At 37.7% G+C, this 23766-nt stretch overlaps 1 protein-coding gene across 1 annotated transcript in view; it reads left to right on the forward strand.

Moving 5' to 3' along the window:
• The first annotated feature begins 298 nt into the window (after positions 1 to 298).
• Positions 299 to 23766, forward strand: part of LOC113756903 — a 44259-nt gene continuing 20791 nt past the window's right edge. Inside the window, exon 1 of the mRNA XM_027300374.1 lies at positions 299 to 789. Coding sequence (XP_027156175.1) covers positions 299 to 789 — 491 coding nt within the window. The remainder of the gene's footprint in view (positions 790 to 23766) is intronic.

Genomic DNA, 23766 nt, shown 5'->3' on the forward strand with positions numbered 1-23766 from the left:
AAATGGACATCGATTCATATTGGTGGCAATTGAGTACTTCACCAAATGGGTCGAAGCGGAATCATTCAAGCACGTGACTAAGAAGGTGGTGGCGAATTTCTTAAGGGATCACATCATATGCCGATTTGGGGTGCCGAAAACATTGATTACAGACAATGCCAAGAATCTCAACAATGACATGGTGGACGGACTATGCGAACAGTTCAAAATCAGACATCGCAACTCTGCCATCTATAGACCGCAGATGAATGGAGCTGTGGAGGCCGCAAACAAGAATTTGAAGAAGATCATTCGCAAAATGACTAAAAAGCATCGTGACTGGCATGACAAGCTCCCTTACGCACTAATGGCGTATCGGACTTCTATCCGAACATCAACTGGGGCAACACCCTACTCGCTCATGCATGGAATGGAAGCAGTGCTGCCTGCCGAAGTCGAAATCCCTTCATTGCGTATTCTAATGGAGACCAAGTTGGAGGAGGCTGATTGGATAAAGCAGTGTTATGAACAACTATCTTTGATTGATGAAAAGCGGCTTGATGCTATTTGTCACGGCCAATGTTACCAAAAGCGCATGGCCCGGGCCTACAACAAGAAGGTTCATTTGCGTACATTTGAGGAAAGCGACAAAGTGGTGAAGCGGATTTTGCCAGTGCAAGATGAGGCCAAAGGCAAGTTCGCTCCAAATTGGCAAGGGCCATTCATTGTTCAAAAGGTACTACCTGGCGGAGCCCTCATTCTGGCAGAAATGGACGGACAAACTTTTCCTCAACCTATCAACTCGGACATGTGCAAGAAATTCTTCATTTGATTACGCAAAACTTCTTTTAGAAAATTCATGCAAAGGATGAAATGCAAGTCAGGCCATCTTCTTTCCCATTTGAAACATTCAATCCCTAGTTGTCCCTTTTGAGATATCAGACTAATAATTTTCGTTTGGCAACCCCTGAGAATTGCAAACCCCACACCGGGGCAGATTTATTGTGAAAAAAAAAGAAAAAGAAAAAAGGAAGAAAAGAAAAAACAAAAAAAAAGCAAAAAGGGTGGGGGCAACCTTGGTGAAAACCCGAAAGGGCGCCAAGGTAGAGTTCTGCAACAAACAAGCACGAGGAGGAGCAGCTGGTGACTTGGTTCATTCGGATTTCTCTTCGTTTTGTAACACTTCCGTCAATATTGAATTCCGGAACAAAGATATCCAGAGATTCGAATGTGACATCTGTTAGCCAAAAGCTGCGTCTCACTTTGAATAGATATTCTTTTGCAAATACATTCTTATAAAATTCATTTTCCCTCAATTATTCGCATTCATGACATTTTCATTGATCGCGTTTGCGTCCTTTTGCATATTCATCCCTGCATGATATGTGAATTTATCTTACATACATCATTTGTTTAATCATTGAGTTTTAATAAATGACAATCCCCGTGATTTGTGTGAAGCATACTTTGGATTCAATCATCTTTTGGAAATGGACGTGATTCAGCAGGGCCCAGTACACAGATTTCATAATATGGCTAAAGGCATTCCCAGTCAGTCTGAGAAGAATCAGAAAGCCTTTGAAGTAATAAGTCCAACTAAATCAGATACCACAGCAAAAGTTGACAGAGGCATCAAAAGACTCATGTTTACACGATTCTCAAAGGGAACCGGATCAAATGATGGTGGCAATTTCTTTATTCTTTCATTTGTGCAGAAAATTTCATGCATAGAAGGAAACAAACACATCTCACACTGGAGTCGGTATCGGAAAGTTTTCCGGCAAACAAAGGTGGATTGGACAAGTTGCAAGCAAGTTTCATCAAAGGCACAACCAAATGGTAAGCATACTGGAACTTTTCCAACTGACAAATTCATGTCTCGGGTCAGTCCCGATTTTAATTTTTCTGTTTCGCCTGTTTCGGGTCAGTCCCGATTTTAAATTTCATGTTGGGGTTAGTCCCCTCGGGTCAGTCCCGATTTTAAATTTTGTGTTGGGGTCAGCCCCCTCGGGTCAGTCCCGATTTTAAATTTCAGTCTCGGATAAATCCCGATTTTAAATTTCAGTCTCGGATCAGTCCCGATTTTAAATTTCAGTTGGGGTCAGTCCCATCGGGTCAGTCCCGATTTTAATTTTAATGCTGGGATCAGTCCCCTCGGGTCAGTCCCGATTTTAAATTTCTGTTGGGGTCAGTCCCGATTTTAAATTTCTGTTGGGGTCAGTCCCCTCGGGTCAGTCCCGATTTTAATTTTCATGCTGGGGTCAGTCCCCTCGGGTCAGTCCCGATTTTAAAGTCCCCTCGGGTCAGTCCCGATTTTAAATTTCCTGTTCGGGTCAGTCCCGTTTAAATTTTCTGTTTGGGTCAGTCCATTTTAAATTTCTCGTCCGAGTCAGTTCTCATTAAAGAGGTCAGCCCTCGTTTCAGTAGTGACAATCATTCGAGTAGCTGCAGTCGAATAACACAGGTAAGTATTTGGTGTCTATTTCTTTGTCTCAAGTTTTCCAAAACTCAGACAAAGAGGGGCAAACTGTAGACACCAAATTTTAAAAATAAATTTTATCCTAATTTTTTTTTTATTTTATTCCATGATTTTTAGTTCTTAAACTTTTAGCATTTATATAGCACTTTAGTATTTTTTAGATTATTATTATCTATTATTTTTATTTTTATTTTATTTTTAGTTGTATTTTGCATTCATTTTTGCCCTCTTAGCTATTTATTTATTTATTTTTATAAGACTTTTTAGCATAAATTTTTGCCAAAAAAAGAGAAAATTAGGAAAAAATATGTTTTATTTCTTTTTATTGAAAAAAAAGAGAAAAAAAGTAGAAAAAGAAGAAAAGAGAAAAATCGTAGCTTTTTATTTTTTATCTTTTGGTTACTAATTTTGTACATTTTATTTAAGTTTGTTTAAATTGTTATTGTTATTTATTTAAGTAATTGAAAAAAAAGGAAAAAAAAGGAAAAACCACGTTTGGTTTCAGCCGCAGCAGAAGAAAATTGCAGCTGCGTTTTTTCAGCTATTTTCCTTGTTTTTTTTAGCTCCCTTCGATCATGTTAGTACTGTTACACCTGGCTTTCATCGACAAGCCAAAGAACAATTTAGAAGTTGAGGCCAATCCGATGGCTGAGAGAGAAACGATGACCTGAAGCTGTTTATGAACCATCGAGATGAGGTTTTTAGGGTTGGAGTCTGATATAAAGAGGGAGCTAAGGGTTTAGAGGAGCGAGAGGGGAAGGAAGATAGAGGTGCGGCGGCGGAGTTTGAGAGAAAAAGAGGAGAAAGGAAAACTGAAAAGGGGGGGTTCTTTTGAGAGGCAAAAAGAAAAGTGCAGCTTTGAGCGTGAAACAGGAACGAAGGGAAGAAAACATAGCAGGAAAGGAGAGGTTTTCGTTGAGACTAAACCTGAGGGAAACAGAAGAGGGAGTGACGGCTAGAATCTGCAACAGATAGAGAGGCCGAAAGAGCTTCGGGTGGAGAACAGTTTGGGTAAAGCTGCGAAGAAGGAAAACCAGTGGAGGAAGCAGATCTGGTGCTGTTTTTTGAGAATCAGCAAGGAAGTGCAGCGGTTCTCAAGCTCACGTATTCACCATCATCATCTGTACAACTTTGTAAGCTATTTTTCTGCCTTCAAATTTCAGTTTTTAAGTATGGATGCTTGAGGCTCTCTGTCATGTTTTTATCGCAGTTTCTTGGTGATTTTTCTACGTTTTTCTGAAAAATTACTGTTTTATTTGAGTGGGTGGAAGTTTTCTGGGTTTTCTGATAATTTTAAGACTAACCGTGACTTCCTTGGAATGGAGAAATCTGTGAAACCTTCGTTTGGTGTTTTGCCGTGAGGATGAGTGATGTCTACTTTGTTTTCTTGAGAATAATGCTTACATTCCTTTTGTTTTATGTTTGGAAAAACTGGTAAATAAGATGAACACCTAGCCTGGGTTCCGTGAAATGTTTTGAAAAATGCATGTTGTTGGCCCCTCCCTGTTATAGTTCTCTTTGTTTGCATGGTCAGCATTGTGATAGTGTTGGTGGTAAAAAAAAAAAGTGCTTAGTTTGTTTCAAACTTTCCTTGGTTGCTTGTTGCGAGTTTTTCTGGTTTGTTAAAGCAGCAGACATTACCATGTAAATGCTGAAATGTTGGCCGCTCCAAGCTTAGGTCCTTTTGCGGCCTTTTACGTTCAGTTCCATTATTGGAATTTCCGTGATTAAACCATTGCATTTGGATGATAATTAACAAAACGGGTAGAAAGCTACAACTTTGAGCTTTGGGTCATCTTTCTTGCCTTAATCTCGCCCATGCAATGCTTTATCATCGGATTTTGTTAAAAATGGTAATCTGGAATTCTTGTTTGAAGCGAGAAAAGCTGCATTTCATGGTCATGTTTTTGTTGTTTTTTCTCCTTCCCGCAATAGCCCACAAAAAAACTGGTTTTGGTCATCTATTGTGCTAGCTGAAATCTGATGTCTAAATAATTAATGATGAAGTTACATGTTCTGATCTGAAGCTACAAAGGTTTTGGTGTGACTGTTTCACGGGTTGAGGCTACGCAAATAAGAAAATTGCAGAAACCTAAAACCAGTTACGAGGAAGGATAGATGATTGTATTTGGGTGATGTTAATGACATTGGGTTGAAATCTTTGCATTTCGGTTTGGGCTGTCAAATTCGTAGAGTTTGTTTGAGTTCTCACGCACAAACATATCTAGGCCGAAGTAGAAAAAGCTGCCGCATTCATTCTCATGTTTTGCTGCATTCATTTCTTCCCGTAACCGCCCACAAATCTAGTTTAGTCATGCTCAAGCTAGTAACAATGATAGTGGTAGATGATTTGACGAGGTTTGGGTTGTGTTTTGAAGCTTTTGCCCTCTTTTCTGGTTGCCAATAAGCTGCAGAGTTCGCAGCAGGAAATCGCAGAAGCAGTAAAAGCTTTGGTCACCAAATATCTGTTTGCATGCATGGAATCTTTACAAAAATCATACTTTAACCCCCCAAGTCCCTTTTTGTTATACTACGACCTGGAAATTTAGGAAAAACGGTCAATTGAGTCCCATAAAAATCTAGTTTTGATTGGTATGCTTCAATTTGTTTTTTGCATTGAATATCTATGAGTCTTGGGATGAGATTTTGGAGATTTGACATTTTTGGTAATCTTTATAGTCCTGATTTGAATTTTTAGTAGAAACTTGGAATTTTCGTCGTGTAACATAGAAAATGGTCTCTTATTTTCATGTTTAATCATTATTTTCATGTTTAATTTTTACTTCATTGATTGTTAATTAAGTGATGCCTTGACCTTTTTCTTCATTTTGGAGGGTAAAATAAGTAATTTTCATCCCACTAGGTCGTCAATTCAAAGGAGGTACACTCTATCCCATATTTTACTTTATTTGACCCTATGTGTACTTATGTGATTTATGTGTTTAATTGCATGCCTTTTGAATGTTTCCATTCTATTTATTTATTTATTCGCTTTGGCCGTCTTAATTTCGTATATTTATTTTAGTTTATTTTGATTATTTTGAAAGGCACTTGAATGCCAAAGTTGTAATAGTTAGGTTATTATTTTTATTATTCCGTTTCCCCTTTTAGATTGTAGCAGGCCTCCCCCTCTAAAAAATGTAATAGTTATGGCTTTAATTGCTTTATGTGTTTTTGCATGCTTAGGTGCTATGTGTTTAATCGCTTTCTTAGGTTTTTGGCATCTAGATATGCATGCTTATGTGTTATGTGAATTACGTGCTCACATGTCTACTTGCTTTAATTATGCATATTACTTATATACGTGTATGATGGATGTAAATGCACGTAACCGTGGCTAGTCCAATGCTAGTCATGGTTGTCCACTCGAGCTCTTGCAAGTCCAATGCTTGTGAGAGAGCGCTAGTGAAGGACTAGTCCAATGCTAGATCCAATAGAGCTGTCCCTCGCTAGTACATTCGCATGCCTTCATCTCATGCATATTTTTTCACTTTTTAGGGCCTTTTTCACCATATTGCATGACACTTTCCTTATATATGTATACCCCTTTCCCCCATATTTTCCCTTATATGTATATTACTTGCCCCTTTTGTGTGAAACATGACATTAGACTCGCATCCCATTTAAGAATTAGAACTAGGCTAGTACATTTGCATGATTAGATTAGGGAAATAGACCCCTTGGATATGGGATATGGACGAGTTGGGCTTTTTCTAGCCTTAGCACGCTCGTATTCCCTCTATTAAAAGGGAAAATTAAGTTACGAACATTAGTCCCCCGCACCCGACATGATGCATTCCTTTAAGACATGTATATTTGTATAATTATTTTATTTCTTTTCTTTTCTTAGAGTCTCATATTTTTTGCATTATTCGTGACTTCTCCAAAGGGTCATTATTGGGCATCACAACTAATGTGATTGGCACCACTCGAGTTTTGAAGAGAAATTTTGCCCCCGATGCCCCCCTAGGTCTAGGTTTTTGCATTCATATAGCACATCCAAATGTGATAAATTTCTTGGTTAAAATAAGAAAATCTTTGACTAAATCACGCAACTAGTCTTGGCTAGGTCGAAGGGGTGCCTTGGATTTCATCCTTGCCTTCCCCTTCGTCAAATGTGACTCCCGAACCTTTTTCGTTGGTTTACGTAGACTAGGAGTCATTTAAAAGGGGTTTCTTTCTATCTTTTTCCTTTAAAAAATTCATTTTTAGGTGACTTGGTACACCTTAACTCTATACCAAGTGGTGACTCCGATTTTTATTTTAAAAACCCTTTTTAAACTATATTTTGGGTCAAATCGTCGCATTTTCAAGTCCCATTTAGACCCACTTTCTTTGTAAATCAAAAATCATTTTTCAAATCAAAAATTCACTTTTTAAACCATTTATTTATTTATTCATTTATTTTTCTTATAAAAAATGGGGCGCGACAATCTGAAGTCAAGAGAGTTGCGGGTTGAGAAAGAAGGTGAGAAGCCGAGAACTCCATCAGAGTAGGCAATTCGCTTTTGGGTGGTCCTGCGGCGTTGCTCATCCAAGGGTGCTCACGGTGATTCGACTCCCAAGGCATCAACAGAGGTAACACTGAGTTCTCCTCTTGTACATTTCTCTCCCTGAGGTTTTTGTTTATCTGCCGGGTTTGTAATCGTGATTATGCAGGCTACATTCTTTCTTAGCTTGATCAGGGTTGCACCATAATAAGTCTAGATTTGGTCCGTTCTTTGTTGTTATAGAGTAAGGAGAGACAAACACGCAAATAATTTGATTAGGACTGCATTTCCTTTAGCTTTACATGATGGCTGTCTCTGTTTTTTTATCCTTCCCCTTCGCCTGTTTCATTCTGTCCAAAGATTTGTTTTTTTATCCGTGAGTGGAGAGCCCAGATGATGCTTGGCAATCTTGTTAGCAGACTGTATAGCTTTTGGGTTCAGTGCGTTTGCAAAAGTTTTAACCAAAAACTAAGAAGGAACTTGAGGTTTTGATGTCTTCCTTATGTTTCTGAGCTTATATTCTGCTATACTTTCGACTTGGGGTTCATTTTGATTCAAGTTGAAGATGCATGCCTTTGGTTTGTGTTTTAGATTCGGTCTTCAACCTCATTAGAATGATTGGATTTGGCGCTTAAATTACTTGGTTTCTAACAAAATGGATAACGCCGATTTTTCTGTGCTTGATTAAGAAACCGAGAATTGCAGAAATTTTATTTCTAGTTTTGCACGCTTTCTCTTCCTGAATTTTGTGTTTCAAATCCAAAAGTTTTATGTTGAAAATAGGAGAAATGTTTGATAATCCTGTTGCCTGGGTTCAGTTTGCATTGCGCTTAAATTTGCGCATACAAATCTGCTGCAACAAGCTAAGCTTGAAGTTCTCGGCTTGTTGCAGCAGCATGGACAGATCCTGTTTCTTTTCTTTGTTTGTTAAAGTCTTGGCTTGTTTGAAGCTTGTGAGTTCTGTAGTGTTCGGTTTGGTATTCGGTGTGCATATTTGCCATGAGTTTTTCTCCTTGCGACTTTGCTGCATATTTCCATTCAGTCACATGTTGGAGCATGGAGTTTGTTATTCTTGGTTTTGATGATCACAAAGGACTTTGAAATGTTTATCTAACTCTCTTCAAATATAAGTGTTTTTTGCCTATCAAAGAATCAGGTACGAATATGTCAAGAAATGAAAAAGAAGAAGCAAAAATAGGACACTCATGTCGGACGTCCTAAGGAATCGGTTGGACGTCCGAAAGGATAAAGATCATTAAGAAGAAGATTCTGTCGGACGCTCGTGAGGAAGCATCGGACGTCCGGATGGATCGGACGTACTCCTCGGACGCACATCGAACGTGTCGGACGTCCTAAAAATTCCACAAAGTGTTGATGACTCTCTGCCAAGACTCTGTCGGACGCTCGTAAGGAAGCATCGGACGTCCTGAAGGATCGGACGCATGCTTCGGACGCACATAAATCTCATCGGACGTCCTAAAAATTCCACGAAGATTTGATAACTCTCTGGACGACGTTCGGACACAGATGCTCGGACGATAAAATCCCATCGGACGTCCGAACAACAACTTGACTGATTTTCGGACAATGGGATCAGACGATGACTAAGCCGTCGGACGTCCGACAGCTCCAACGGCTAGCTGACTCTTCATCTGCCTTCTATCCGTTGGAAGTATTAATGAAGTCCATTTTTGGCTCCCTTTAAATACAAACGATTCTGATTCAGAAAAGGACTTTTGCACACTTTGTTTACAAGATCTCAAGAGATATTTTAGCTAGAAAATAGTCTCCAAAGCTAGATTTGTTCTCCAAGTGGTGTGAATTTCTTGTGAGCATTTCTCTTGTGGTTGAAAGTTTCATTAGTGTAGCTTTGTTGAGGGTTTTCTGAGTCATTGTAAAACTTCTTAGCTTGTCTAAGTGAGGCTTAGGGCAAGGAGGAAGTGCTCCCTCCATTGTACATCTAGTTGATCATCTTTCATCAAAGTGAAGTTGCTCAACCTAGTGATTGGTCTTCAAGTTTGAGGAAAGCTTGGTAGACAATCGGTTTGATATTCTATCTTATTCATTTTTGTTTAATAAAATTCTCATTGCTGATCTATACTTGTTTTTCGAATCAATATTGCTCTCTTCTTCTAATCTACTTGATTGATCATTACTAGAAAAGAAGGTAAATTTTTATTAAGCAAAAATTGCATAAATTTGATTAAGATTTTAATCAACCTAATTCACCCCCCCTCTTAGGTTGTCTTTGGACCTTACAATTGGTATCAGAGCTTGGTTTCCTAGAGATTAAGCTCAAACGGCTTGGAGTAAAGATGACAACCTGTCATGCTATGTTTGTTGAGGGGCAATCTGTTACTAGGCCTCCCATGTTCAGTGGCTCCAATTATGTTAGCTGGAAAGAAAGGATGATTATCTTTTTGCAATCTATTGATATTGAGCTGTGGTTTATTGTGAGTGAAGGACCGCATGAAGCTAACTTTCTTGATGCAGATACAGGGTTGCTTCGACCAAAAACGAGAGCTGAAATGAATGCTCAAGATAGGACTAATCTCACATTGAATGCCAAGGCCATGAATGTTCTTTATAGTGCCTTAGATTCAAATGAATCAATTAGAGTGAAAGGCTGTAAATCGGCCAAAGAAATGTGGGATAAGCTAAGAGAAATCCATGAGGGTGGTGACAACGTGAGAGAACAGAAAAAGGCTATCTTGGTCACAAAATATGAATCATTTAAAATTGAACCTCTTGAGGATATTGACAAAATGTATTGCAGGTTCAATGACTTGATCAAAGATCTCGAGGTGTTGGGCAAAGAGTACACCTTGGGAGAGAAGAACAGGAAAATTCTCAATGCATTGGGCAAAGAATGGGAAAATAAAGTGACTGCAATAGAGGAGGCTAAGGATTTAAATTCTGTGCCCATTGAATCTCTCATTAACTCACTAACCTCTTATGAGTTGAAACTGAAATCTAAAGTGCAGGAGGAAGAGGATGCTAGAGCAAAGAGAAATATTGCTCTAAAGACTACTCAAAGTGAAGATGATCCAGCTCACTTGGATGATGAAGACTCGGATGGTGATGATAATGATCTTGCTCTCATCACAAGAGGTTTCAAGAGAATCTTGAATAAAAGGAAGTTTAGAAAGGGAGGACCTAGCAATCAATTTCAAAATTATTCATCAAATGCAAGGAACAAAGGAAAACAAGAATTCAACAAGAAGCTAGTGGACAAATGCTATGAATGTGGACAGCCTGGACACTATGCAAACGAATGCCCCATGAAGAAAATGAAAGATGGGAAAAGCTGATCGAAAGCCAAGATTCAACAACTTCCAGATTACTTGGAATGAATGCAACTCTGAAGGGGAAGTTGAAGAAGAGGAAGAATCAGCTCAAATGGCCTTCATGGCTATTGGAGATAATGAGGTAACTTCCATACACTCTCAATCTGAAAGTGATGATGAAAAAGATGATGATCTTGAATCCTTTGTTGAAAAACTGCATAATGCCTTGAAGGAATCTTATGATAAAAACAAGCAGCTAAAACAGAAAATTACTTTTCTCATTCATGAAAATACAAGTCTTCTCCAACAAAATAAGCAACTAAAGACTGACAATGATTGTCTTGTAAGAGCCGGATTTAATGTTCAAAATGAGCTTGATAGAAAGACAAATATTTGTAGAATGCTGAAGGAAAGACATGGTGATTTGAAGAAAAGAATGGACAACTTGGATGAGACTTTGAAAGCAAGAAAACAAAATTTTCTCAAAAAGAACATGTCATCTACCTTTCTTACTGCTTATCAAAGAACATTAGCACACAACAAAAATGCACATGGTTTCACTACATATAGAAGAAATGGATTGAGATATGTCAAACCAGTACATGTTAAGGACTCTTCCATTATGTGTGATTTTTTGTTGTCAAAAAGGGCATTTGAAAGGAGATTGCTATGTGAAAAGAAATCTGAACAGAGGGATGAAATGCATGTGGTTAGTGAGATACAATGCTAACTATTATGGACCCAAAAATTAAAAAGGGTACCAAACATTTTCTTTTTTCAGGAAAAAGGCTCAAACAAGTCCAAATGGTTTATTGATAGCGGCTGCTCAAGGCATATGACCGGTGATCCCTCTTTGTTCATAAAGCTAAAATCAAAATCAAGTGGAAAGGTGACATTCGGTGATGATGTGAAAGCTAAGACAATTGGAATAGGTGATGTTGGTAAGGATGGTGAAACTTTTGTTCATAATGTGCTCTTAGTTGATAATTTAGGTTATAACTTGCTTAGTGTTAGTCAATTGTGTGACAAAGACTTGAATGTGTTGTTTAAAAAGCATGAATGCATTGTGCTTGATTCCAAATATAATGTTGTGTTCAAAGGTAAGAGGTTTAACGACATATATATTGTGGTTCTTGATAAAATTGATTCTTCTAGCCTCAAATGTCTTAAAGCTTCAAATGAAGATCCTTGGTTGTGGCATAGGAGACTTTGTCATTTTAACATGGATTTACTAAAGGAAATTTCGAAAAAGGAGCTGGTTAGAGGCTTGCCAAAAATCTGTTTTGAAAAGGATAAAATTTGTGATGCATGTCAATTTGGAAAGCAAACAAAAGTTTCTTTTAAACCAAAGAAGTGTGTTTCAACTTCTAAACCTTTAGAACTCTTGCATCTTGACTTATTTGGTCCTACTCAAATCACTAGCTTGGGAGGTAAGAAATACTGCTTTGTGATTGTGGATGATTATTCTAGATATACTTGGGTGATATTTCTTGCTCATAAGGATGATGCCTTCAAGAATTTCACTTCATTGTTTGCTAAAGTGCAAAATCTGCTTGGCTTAAAAATTGTTAGGATTAGAAGTGATAATGGAACAGAATTCAAGTATTGTGGTTTTCCAGATTTCTGTGATCATAATGGCATAACACATGAGTTTTCAATTGCAAGAACTCCACAACAAAATGGTGTTGTAGAAAGGAAAAATAGGACACTACAAGAGGCTGCTAGAACTATGTTAAGTGAATGTAGCTTGCCAAAATACCTTTGGGCTGAAGCGGTAAACACTGCATGTTATGTGATGAACAGAATCCTTTTGAGACCCATTTTGAATAAGACATCTTATGAACTGATTTTTGATAAAAAAATCTACGGTTGGATATTTCAAAGTATTTGGTTGTAAATGTTTTATTTTAAATTTAAAGGAACATCTTGGTAAGTTTGAGAAAAAATCTGATGAAGGAATATTTTTGGGTTATTGTGAGAACAAAAGAGGATATAGAGTCTTTAATAGAAGGACTCTTGTGATAGAAGAAGCCATTCACATAACATTTGATGAAACTAATGATGATAATTCCAAAAGGTCGTGTGAGGATGATGATGTAGGTGTTCGTGAAGGAATGGAAAAGCTGAAAATTGGTGATGAAGGAATTTCTAAACCAGCAGCAATGGAAATGATGGATGAAGCTCATAATGATCAAGAAAAGGGTGATGAATATGAGAATGATGATTCAGTCAAAGACCTTCCCAATGCTTGGAAATTTAGCCAAAATCATCCAAGAGAGCTTATAATTGGTGATCCATCCGAAAAGGTAAAGACTCGTTCTTCATCTAGAAAATTGATAGACAATTTTGCTTTAGTTTCTCTTTTTGAACCCAAAAATATCAATGATGCTTTAAAGGATGATAACTGGATTTTGGCTATGCAAGAGGAACTTAATCAATTTGAGAGAAATAAGGTTTGGACACTTGTTGATAGACCTCAAAATCAACCTATCATTGGCACAAAGTGGATATTCAGAAATAAATTGGATGATAAAGGTGTTGTTGTAAGAAATAAAGCCAGATTAGTTGCTAAAGGATATGCACAAGAAGAAGGAATTGATTTTGATGAAACATTTGCTCCCGTAGCAAGATTAGAATCTATTAGAATGCTTCTTGCTTTTGCTTGTTTCAAAGGTTTCAAATTGTTTCAAATGGATGTGAAAAGTGCCTTTTTAAATGGTTTTATTGATCAAGAAGTATATGTGGATCAACCCCCCGGTTTTGAAAATACAAAATTTCCAAGTCATGTGTTTAAACTATCTAAAGCATTATATGGTTTAAAACAGGCTCCAAGAGCTTGGTATGAAAGATTAAGTGGTTTCTTGATTGAAAATGGTTTCAAAAGAGGTATTGTGGACACCACACTTTTTACTAAGCATGTGTTACATGACCTTCTTATTGTGCAAATATATGTTGATGATATTATTTTTGGTGCTACTAATGAGTATTTATGCAAGGATTTTTCCACCACTATGCAAAGTGAATTTGAAATGAGTATGATGGGAGAATTAAATTTCTTCCTTGGTCTTCAAATACATCAAGCCCTTGAGGGAATTTTTATAAATCAAGCAAAATATACCAAGGAATTGCTGAAAAGGTTTGGCATGGAGGACTCAAGGCAAGTTGGAACTCCAATGTGCACTTTTACAAAACTTGACAAAGATGAAGAAGGTAATCATGTGGATGAAAAGCACTATAGAGGTATGATCGGAAGCTTACTCTATTTAACCGCAAGCAGACCTGATATTATGTTTTCTGTTTGCTTGTGTGCTAGATTTCAATCTTGTCCAAAAGAATCACATTTAAATGCTGTTAAAAGAATTTTTAGGTATTTGAAAGGTACATTGGACTATGGTCTTTGGTATGCTAGATCTTGTGAATTTGCTTTATATGGATATTCGGATGCGGATTTTGGTGGTTGTCGTGTGGACAGAAAAAGTACTAGTGGAACTTGTCACTTTCTTGGTAATTGCTTAGTTTCTTGGTTTAGCAAAAAACAAAATGCAATATCTCTGTCTACAACCGAAGCGGAATATATTGCTGCTAGTGCATGTTGTGCTCAACTTTTATGGATGAAGCATACCTTGAATGATTTTGGATTGTTATATGACTGCATGCCTATATTCTGTGATAATACTAGTGCTATTAATTTGACCAAAAATCCAATTCAACATTCTAGGACAAAGCATATAGATATAAAGCACCACTTTATTCGAGATCTTGTTCAAAAAGGTGAAATTTGTGTAAATTATGTTTGTTCTAAAGATCAATTTGCTGATATTTTTACCAAAGCTTTGCCATTAGATCAGTTCATTCATCTAATATCAAAATTAGGAATAATCGAAAAATCATCTTAAAATTTCTTAAAGTCTTCGGACGTCCGATAATGTAATGTTCTTCAGCTATTTTTTTGAAAACACCTGTTCGGACGAAGCTGTCGGACACACGACTTCGTTCGGCCGTCCGACAGTGCAACGGCTCACTTTTTAAAATAACTTTCTCCCTCAGTTGCTTCAAACTCTTCTTCTTCTATTTCCTCTCGGACGAAAACTCTCTCATTTCTCACTCTCAAATTCATACCATTATGAAGCTCTCATTCCCAAATTGACTCAAACAAATCTTTTCCTGGTTGATTGCGATTCATTTCTCCTGATCATTTCACCGAATCGCATAACAATTCGTAAATTCCCAAATTTCCCTCAAAACCCTACTTTCTCATAACCGCTCTGTCAAATCTTGTTCAAGGTCTTTTTGTCCCAAAATTTCTGTGCGATTCACTTCCCTACTACTGTGTGCATCATTTGCATCCTTCATTCCACACATTTCGCACAATGGTGAATCTAAGAGGAGGAAAGGTTACTGCCGGATGCAAGCATCCACTCAGGGATGAGGATGAGGATCTTCCTACGGTCAAACGTTCATCCAAGCGCTTCAAGAGAGGAGCCGTAAAGGGTCAAATGTCACGACCTACTCCACAACCCACCTCTCAGCCTGAATCTGGACAGGGAACCTCTTCTCAACCGCCTCCAAAATCAGCCACACTCCCTACATTCTTTGATGATGCTGCTAAAGACAAACACTCCTGGATATCCCAGAAAGGTGTCATCCCTCAACGCACCATAAATCCTTCTGAATTTCGCCAAATAGGTTTAGAATCCATTCTGAGTCTATTTGGTTTGCAGAAATGGTCACATCTCATTTCTATGCCCAATGTCTATTATCCTGAATTGCTGCATCAATTTTTTGCCAATCTTAGGAAAGGCACTGACCAAACTGAGATTAGGTCCAGGGTTAATGGGGTAGACTTAGTATTTGATTCTGAATTTGTGAATGATATTTTAAAAACTGCTATTGAACCTGGATGCAAAAATAAAATTGCAAATTTCTTTTCCTATGAAGAGCATCCTACTGCTGATAATCATTTTGATGGGGCTAAGATGTTGACTTATTTTAAAAGAAGTTTTTCCTCCCCTGCGGATGCTAAACTGAATGATCTTGCTCCTGTGAATCTAATTGCCTTTTCAATCATTTCAAACCTGCTTGTACCCACTGATGGCCATAGAACTGATGCAAACAAAATGGAGTTGTATCTCTTTTACTGTTTTCGAGAAAAAATTCGTATTGATTTTGGTTTTGTCATGTGCAAGTTTTTACTTCGCTACGCCACTGATTCTCGCAGAAAATTATCTTATGGAAAGTTTCTTCAAAAGATCTTTGAGTTTTACAAAGTTCCAATTCTAGGTGTTTGTCCCAAAGAAGCATCTTCTTATGCCTTTACCAAAGGATATTTTGAAAGGAAAAATCTTGTTTTTAAAGATAATCTGTGGGCTTATAAGGGGGCATCATCTAGTGAACAGAGGTCTAAGACTGTACATGATCCTTCATCTGTTTCACTCACTCCCATTCATCCCAGGAAGTCTGCCACTAAAGCAGCTTCCTCCTCCAATGATGAAGTGATTGAGTTCCTTCGTGAACTCAAACAGCATGTTCTTCTTCTAGAACATGGTCTAATGCTCACCATGTCCTCTGAGCAACAAACAGCCTTCCTAGACAAAAAGAACCTTCTTTTTCCCCCACCTGTGGTTGAGGAAGTTTCCCATGACAAAGAACCACACCCCACTGATCCAAGCTCATCAATTCCAGACCCTGGTTCATCAACTCCTGTGACTCCTCATGGCCCTTCCACATTAGATAAAGGCAAGGCACCAGTTGAAGAGACTGCTGCAGATGATGAAGAAACTGAAGAGGAGGACCTCTCCCAATATCAGCTCTCTCGAAGAACACCTGGATCCACATAGTTCACCATTTAGGACATTTGCATTTTATTTGTCTATTTCATGTGTTTGTGGTTTTCAACAATGGATATGTAGATGAATTCAACATTTGGTTATGATTATGTTTATGTTTCTTTTGGTACTGTTTAAGTATTTTGAATGATGATTGTGTGGATGTAATGAATTTTGTGGATGATTGTGTGGATGTTCAAGTATTTTTGAATGATGTTTGTGGATGAGATGGATGTGATTGATTGCCCTTTTGTGATGACAAAAAGGGGGAGAGGACTGGATTGATTGATGATTGATGATTGATTGATTGATGATTTGATTAAATTTGGATTGGCTGATGGATTGAATTGGTAAAATGTTGGATGTTGGCTGCTTAATTGTCATATTTTGGATAATTGTTTAAATCGGTTGGGCAGCCAAGTGAGGGGGAGTTTTTCAAAATTTTTTATGATTCACTAAGTAAGGGGGAGTTCTTGTCTATTGAGAAAGGGGGAGTTTTTATTGCAATCATCAAATCTCATTTCAAACCTTTGTTTTGTCATCATCAAAAAGGGGGAGAATGTTATTCTTGGTTTTGATGATCACAAAGGACTTTGAAATGTTTATCTAACTCTCTTCAAATATAAGTGTTTTTTACCTATCAAAGAATCAGGTACGAATATGTCAAGAAATGAAAATCAACCAAAAGAAGAAGCAAAAACAGGACACTCATGTCGGACGTCCTAAGGAATCGGTCGGACGTCCGAAAGGATGAAGATCATTAAGAAGAAGATTCTGTCGGACGCTCGTGAGGAAGCATCGGACGTCCGGATGGATCGGACGTACTCCTCGGACGCACATCGAACGTGTCGGACGTCCTAAAAATTCCACAAAGTGTTGATGACTCTCTGCCAAGACTCTGTCGGACGCTCGTAAGGAAGCATCGGACGTCCTGAAGGATCAGACGCATGCTTCGGACGCACATCAATCTCATCGGACGTCCTAAAAATTCCACGAAGATTTGATAACTCTCTGGACGACGTTCGGACACAGATGCTCGGACGATAAAATCCCATCGGACGTCCGAACAACAACTTGACTGATTTTCGGACGATGGGATCGGACGATGACTAAGCCGTCGGACGTCCGACAGCTCCAACGGCTAGCTGACTCTTCATCTGCCTTCTATCCGTTGGAAGTATTAATGAAGTCCATTTTTGGCTCCCTTTAAATACAAACGATTCTGATTCAGAAGAGGACTTTTGCACACTTTGTTTACAAGATCTCAAGAGATATTTTAGCTAGAAAATAGTCTCCAAAGCTAGATTTGTTCTCCAAGTGGTGTGAATTTCTTGTGAGCATTTCTCTTGTGGTTGAAAGTTTCATTAGTGTAGCTTTGTTGAGGGTTTTCTGAGTCATTGTAAAACTTCTTAGCTTGTCTAAGTGAGGCTTAGGGCAAGGAGGAAGTGCTCCCTCCATTGTACATCTAGTTGATCATCTTTCATCAAAGTGAAGTTGCTCAACCTAGTGATTGGTCTTCAAGTTTGAGGAAAGCTTGGTAGACAATCGGTTTGATATTCTATCTTATTCATTTTTGTTTAATAAAATTCTCATTGCTTATCTATACTTGTTTTTCGAATCAATATTGCTCTCTTCTTCTAATCTACTTGATTGATCATCACTAGAAAAGAAGGTAAATTTTTATTAAGCAAAAATTGCATAAATTTGATTAAGATTTTAATCAACCTAATTCACCCCCCCTCTTAGGTTGTCTTTGGACCTGACAGAGTTGCTGATGCTTGTAGTCTACTGCATCTCTTGCTGTTGTATGTGTTTTGTTCATCCCTATTGCCTTTCTCTTGCATGTTTACCAAGTTTTTGGATGATAAGCTTATGTAGAACTTGGGATTGTTTCTGGTTTGAGGTTATTGTATTAAAATTTGTCGTATGAAATTGCTGAAATCTCAAAGTAGCAGAAAGAAAACCCATGAACTGTCCAGATTTGCATGCCCTTTTGTCCGACTTTTGGTGTTTAAATCTAAAGTTTTATGTTGCAAAGTGAGAGAATTAGGTGGTTGTCTTGTTACTTTAGTTCATATTGAATTTGAGTGTGTTTGAGAGCTGCGGAGAGCTTGCGGATAAAAATTGCAGAAGGATAGCTTCATAGCTTGAGTTGCAGAAATAAGAACAAAGAAAGCCTCGTAGCATGCATGAAAAACTTTCCAAAATTGCAGTTTGATCCCTCAATTTTCTCTTTATTTTACTATGGCCCAACTAATTAGATAATTTCGATCATTTTTGTCCCTTTAACATGCCATTTTTCTCTAATATGTCTTAGCATGATTTCTTGAATAGATTTTAATGAGTCTTAGAATAAAGTTGAAGGTTTTTAAGAACATTTTCTAGATTTTCGTTTTGATTTGGATTCTTAGTGAAATTTTGTGTATTTTGTGCTTTGAATGTAACAAATTGATTTTCATTTATTTTTTTGTTAATTTTATCATTCGATTGGAGGGTTTCACTTTAAGTCCTTAATTTTAATTTATTTTCTTTTAGACCCCTAGTATTTATAATAATAAATTGACCGCCTAAACTTTATTAATTTCGCAATTAAGTCATCGCTTGTTTTAATTTCTTAAATATAGGTCATTTACATGATTCAATTGATTCAATTTCACATTCATTTTCATTTTTTATGATTAATTGTTAATCAAAGTGATGCCTTGACCCCTTTTATTATTTTGGAGGGTAAATAAGTAAATTCGTGTCATTAGGGCCCCAACTCAAGGGAGGTACATTCTATCCCTTATTTTTACTTTATTTGACCCTATGTGTGCCTATGTGATTTATGTGTTTAATTGCATGCCTTTTGAGTGTTTTCATTTTATTTATTTATTCGCTTTAGTCGTCTTAATTTCGTATATTTATTTTAGATTCATTTTGGTTATTTAAAAGGCATTTAAGTGCCAAGTTGTAATAGTTAGGTTTATTTTATTTTATTTATTTTCATTTCCCCTCTTAGATTGTAGTAGGCTTCCCCCGAATGTAATAATTAGGGCTTTATTTGTTTTACTTGCCTTATGTGTGTTTTGCATGTCTATGTGCTATGTGTTACCGCTTTCTTAGGGTCTTGCATCTAGATATCATGCTCGTGTGTTATGTGCTATTTGTGATTTATGTGTTTATATGCTTTTATTAGGTCTTACATGATTTATTAGATTATAACAAATGTATGTCGCCACCACACTAGTCCAACGCTAGTTGTGGCCGCCTTTCCCGAATCCACACTAGTCCAATACTAGTTGTGGCTCTTTGTTCCGATTGCCCACTAGTCCAATGCTAGTGAGGATTCATAGACATGGGCTAGTCCAATGCTAGACCCTTAGGGACCTCCCTCGCTAGATCATGTTTGTATGATTACATTACACTTCGTGCATATTTTTCCATTTTTAGGATCTTTATCATTTTCACATAATATTTCTCCTAATAAAATATCCCTTACCCCTATGTATATATAACATTTAGATTTGCATCTCATCTAGAAAATTAGGGGATAGATTAGTGCATTTTGTCTGATTAGACTAGAGATTACCCCTTGAGTATGGGATATGGACGAGTTTGGCCCTCTGGCCTTAGCACGCTCGTATTCCCTCTATTAAAAGGGAAAATTGACTCACGAACATTAGTCCCCCGCACCCGACATGATACATTCATTTAGGACATGTATATTTGTATAATTATGAATATTCTTATTTTTCTTTTCTTAAAGTCTCATGTTTCTTGCATTATTCGTGACCTCTTCAAAGAGTCCTTGTTGGACATCACAAATTAATGCGATTGGTACCAATTGAGCTTTGAAGAGAAATTTCGACCCCCCCGATACCCTCTTAGGTCTAGGGTTCGCATTCATATAGTACATCCAAATGTGATAAATCTTTAGGTTAAAAAATAAGAAAATCTTTGACTAAATCGCGCAACTAGCCTTGGCTAAGTTGAAAGGGTGCCTTGGATTCTTATCCTTGCCTTCCCTTTCTTCAAATGTGACTCCCGAATCTTTTTCTCTGATTTTCATAGATTTGGAGTCGTTTAAAAAGGGGTTTTCTACTTTTTTCTTTAAAAATTCATTTTTAGGTGACTTGGTACACCTTAACTCTATACCAAGTGGCAACTCCATTTTTCATTCAAAAAGCCTTTTTTTAAACTATATGTTGGGTCAAATCGTCGCATTTTCAAGTCCCATTTAGACCCATGTTTTTCATTTTCTTTACCCATTTTTCTTTTAAATCAAAAATCACATTTTTAATCAAAAATTCACTTTTTTAAACCATTTATTTATTTTTTCAAAAAATGGGGCGCGACAGAGAGTCATAAGGTGATTTTTGGTAATGTTAAAGTAACATTCACACTACTAGAGCGAGTTAAAGAAGCTCAGAAGGAAGATGCAATGGTACGGAAGTGGGGAGAGAAAGTGAAAAAAAGGGAATTATCGGATTTTAACTTTAGTCCCGAGGGGGTTTTGAAATACTGAAATCGAGTAGTGGTGCCAAAAAATGAAATGTTAAAGAAGGAGATTTTAGAGGAAGCTCATCGGTCCAAGTATCCGATCCATTCGGGTAGTAGCAAGATGTACCAGGACCTAAAAGGAGCCTACTGGTGGGACAACATGAAGAAGGAAATTACTCAATACGTGCAAAAATGTCTCATTTGCCAACAAGTTAAAGCGGAGCATAAAAAACCATCGGGCTTGTTACAACCTCTTGAGATACCCGAATGGAAGTGGGAAAACATCACAATGGATTTCGTTTCAGGTTTGCCGCGAACACAACGAGGACATGATGCCGTTTGGGTAATCGTCGATCGGTTAACCAAATCGGCCCATTTCTTGCCGATAAGCATGAAGTATTCTATGGACAAACTGACTCAGTTGTTTATGGACGAGATCGTAAGGCTACATGGAGTTCCTGTGAGCATCGTTTCAGATAGAGATCCCCGCTTTGTATCTAGGTTTTGGCAGAAATTTCAAGAGACTTTGGGGATTAAGCTCAACTTAAGCACCACCTATCACCCTCAGACAGATGGGCAATCCGAGCGAACTATCCAGACCCTTGAGGATATGTTAAGAACTTGTATATTAGATTTTGGGGGTAGTTAAAGCCAACACATGACCTTGGTAGAGTTTGCCTACAATAATAGTTACCACTTGTCGATCCAAACGGCACCTTACAAAGCACTTTATGGGAGAAAGTGCAGGTCACCGATCTATTGGGATGAAATTGGCGAGAGGAAGGTCCTAGATCCAACGGCTATTCCATGGATGGAGGAGGCCCGAGAAAAAGTCAAATTGATACGACAAAGACTCCAAATAACTCAAAGCCGACAGAAGAGCTACGTGGACAATCGAAAAAAAGATCTGGAGTTCGAAGTTAGGGACTGTGTTTTCCTTAAGGTCATACCATTACGAAGTGTCACAGCGGGTAGAGGAAAGAAACTTCAACCGAGATTCGTCGGACCTTTCAAGATTCTCCAGAGGGTTGGTAAAGTAGCGTATCGACTTGAACTACCGTCAAGTCTATCCAAAATTCACGACGTCTTCCACGTCTCGATGCTTAAGAAGTATTATCCCGACCCATCTCACATCTTACAACCGGAGGAAATTGAGATAGACAAATCACTCACCTACGAAGAGAAACATGTACAGTTGCTTGACCGAAAGGTTAAGGAGCTGAGAAACAAACAAATTCCTTTGGTAAAGATCTTGTGGAGAAATCATGGGATAGAAGAGGCTACCTGGGAGGTGGAAGAAGAAATGCAGAAGAAATACCCTGAACTGTTTGTGAATTAAGCTGAGAAATTTCGAGGACGAAATTCTTTTAAGGGGGAGAGAGTGTGAGACCCGAAAATTTTCTAACTTTCTAGGCTTTATTTTATTTAATTGCACACTTTTCTACATTTTCTTTATTAGAAAAATTTTCTAGATAATTTTTATGAGTAAATATAGTTTTTAAATTATTTTTCTAGTAGCAGTTAGTTTTTGAGAAATTAAGAGTGTATACCGGATGTGGGACCCGCTAGTGCAGTAAGTGCGGTAAAATTTGGCCAATTAGGTTAAGTTTTGTATACCGGGAGTAATTTACTAGGTGCTAAGAGATAATTAGAGATTACCTAGATGGATTAGTATTGGAGAGACAAGAGGATAAGTTTAAGCTTAAAAGGTGACAAGTGTCACCATCCTATTCAATCTTAGACTTTGACCATTTAACTTTACCTTTACCATATATCAAAATTGACCCAAAAATCATTCTTATTTCAAGCTTCTTTGCCCGGCTCTCTCTAGGAAGAAAAGAAAAGAAACCTTCAACTCTTTTGCTCTCAATCTTGCTCAATCTTGCAATCCAACCGATTAATCTTGAGATTACTCCATAAAAACCCTTAGCTAGGTAGGTTTGAGGAAGTTGATGGGTTGTTTGGGAAGCAAGAGACCTAAGCTACAACCTTTTGGGAGGTATCAAGGTATGGTGTGCAAAGATTCCTTGTTTGGTTCCAATAATGGCTAATTCATGACTTATGGTGGCTAGTTATGTGATTTTGTGGGTTATTTCATGACTTTTGGTAGAGATTGTGGAATTTTTATATTTATTCATAATTTTTCTGTTTTATATGTTTAATGTTGGTTGGCCATGGATGATGGCTTGTTTTGGTCTAGAATGAAGCTTTGGTACGCTAATTGTAGCTATTTGCGAAAAATTTCCGCTTTGTACGGAAAATTTCAGATTTAGGGTTTTGAATTGGGGCTTTTCTAGGGTTGCTATAGAACTCTTGAATTGGCTTTATTTAAAGGGTATTGTGACCCTAATAAGTTGTATTGAGTATCTTATGTCTTGCTATGGTAATTGTGGTTGTGCTTGAGAAATATAAGTGATTGATTGTAGGATGGAAAGTTACAATTTTAAGGGGAAATGCTGTCCAAATTGTGGGTTCTTAGGTTTTATTGGATTTGGGTTGTTTTAGGGGTAATTAGAGACCTTAAGGTGGTCAAAAACCTTAATACCGAGTGATCCTTATTTTGTTTGCAAGTTCTTTTGGTTGTACATTAATGATGTGTGGTTCGGATTTATGACTCGTAATTGAGTCTCATTGTATTTGCTTGAATGTTTTAGGGCGTGACGTGGACTCAAGACGCTCATCGGGTGGAAATTTGTGAAACTCCCTTTTGTTTGATTGGTGGGTTTATTACTCACATACTTGTTACTTCATGGCTTCGCTATACTTGAAATCTATGGCTTGAATGCTTGTGTGTACTGATGAGTTAAGGGTGTACTTTATCACTCTTACACTCAATGGCTTATGTGACTGTTACTGTATCAACTGAATGTCTTTGAACGTACTTGAATTGGTGTCGTTTGGACGTGTATCCAATGACTCTTATTGTTTACTCTGAGCTCAACCCTATTGGCGGTTGATTGACTCGAGCCAGCAAGGGCATGGTCGAGGAGATTGATAAGCCGTAGGGACTGTTTCTATGGAATCATTGGGTATGAGACCCTTGATTCCGGTATACTCGAGTATTACCATTGTAAACTAAATGGAGTTCGGGCCCGGTAGGGGTATGTGAGATGGATGGAAATTGGAGAAAGTGGGGTCTACGGTATTGGTTATTTCCTTAAGCGTTGACGGAGGGTCAACGGGGTGAGATCAAGTACGGCAAGCGAGGAAAAGGGCTCTTGAGA

The sequence above is a fragment of the Coffea eugenioides genome, unplaced genomic scaffold (assembly GCF_003713205.1).
Source record: "Coffea eugenioides isolate CCC68of unplaced genomic scaffold, Ceug_1.0 ScVebR1_252;HRSCAF=894, whole genome shotgun sequence".
NCBI lineage: Eukaryota > Viridiplantae > Streptophyta > Magnoliopsida > Gentianales > Rubiaceae > Coffea > Coffea eugenioides.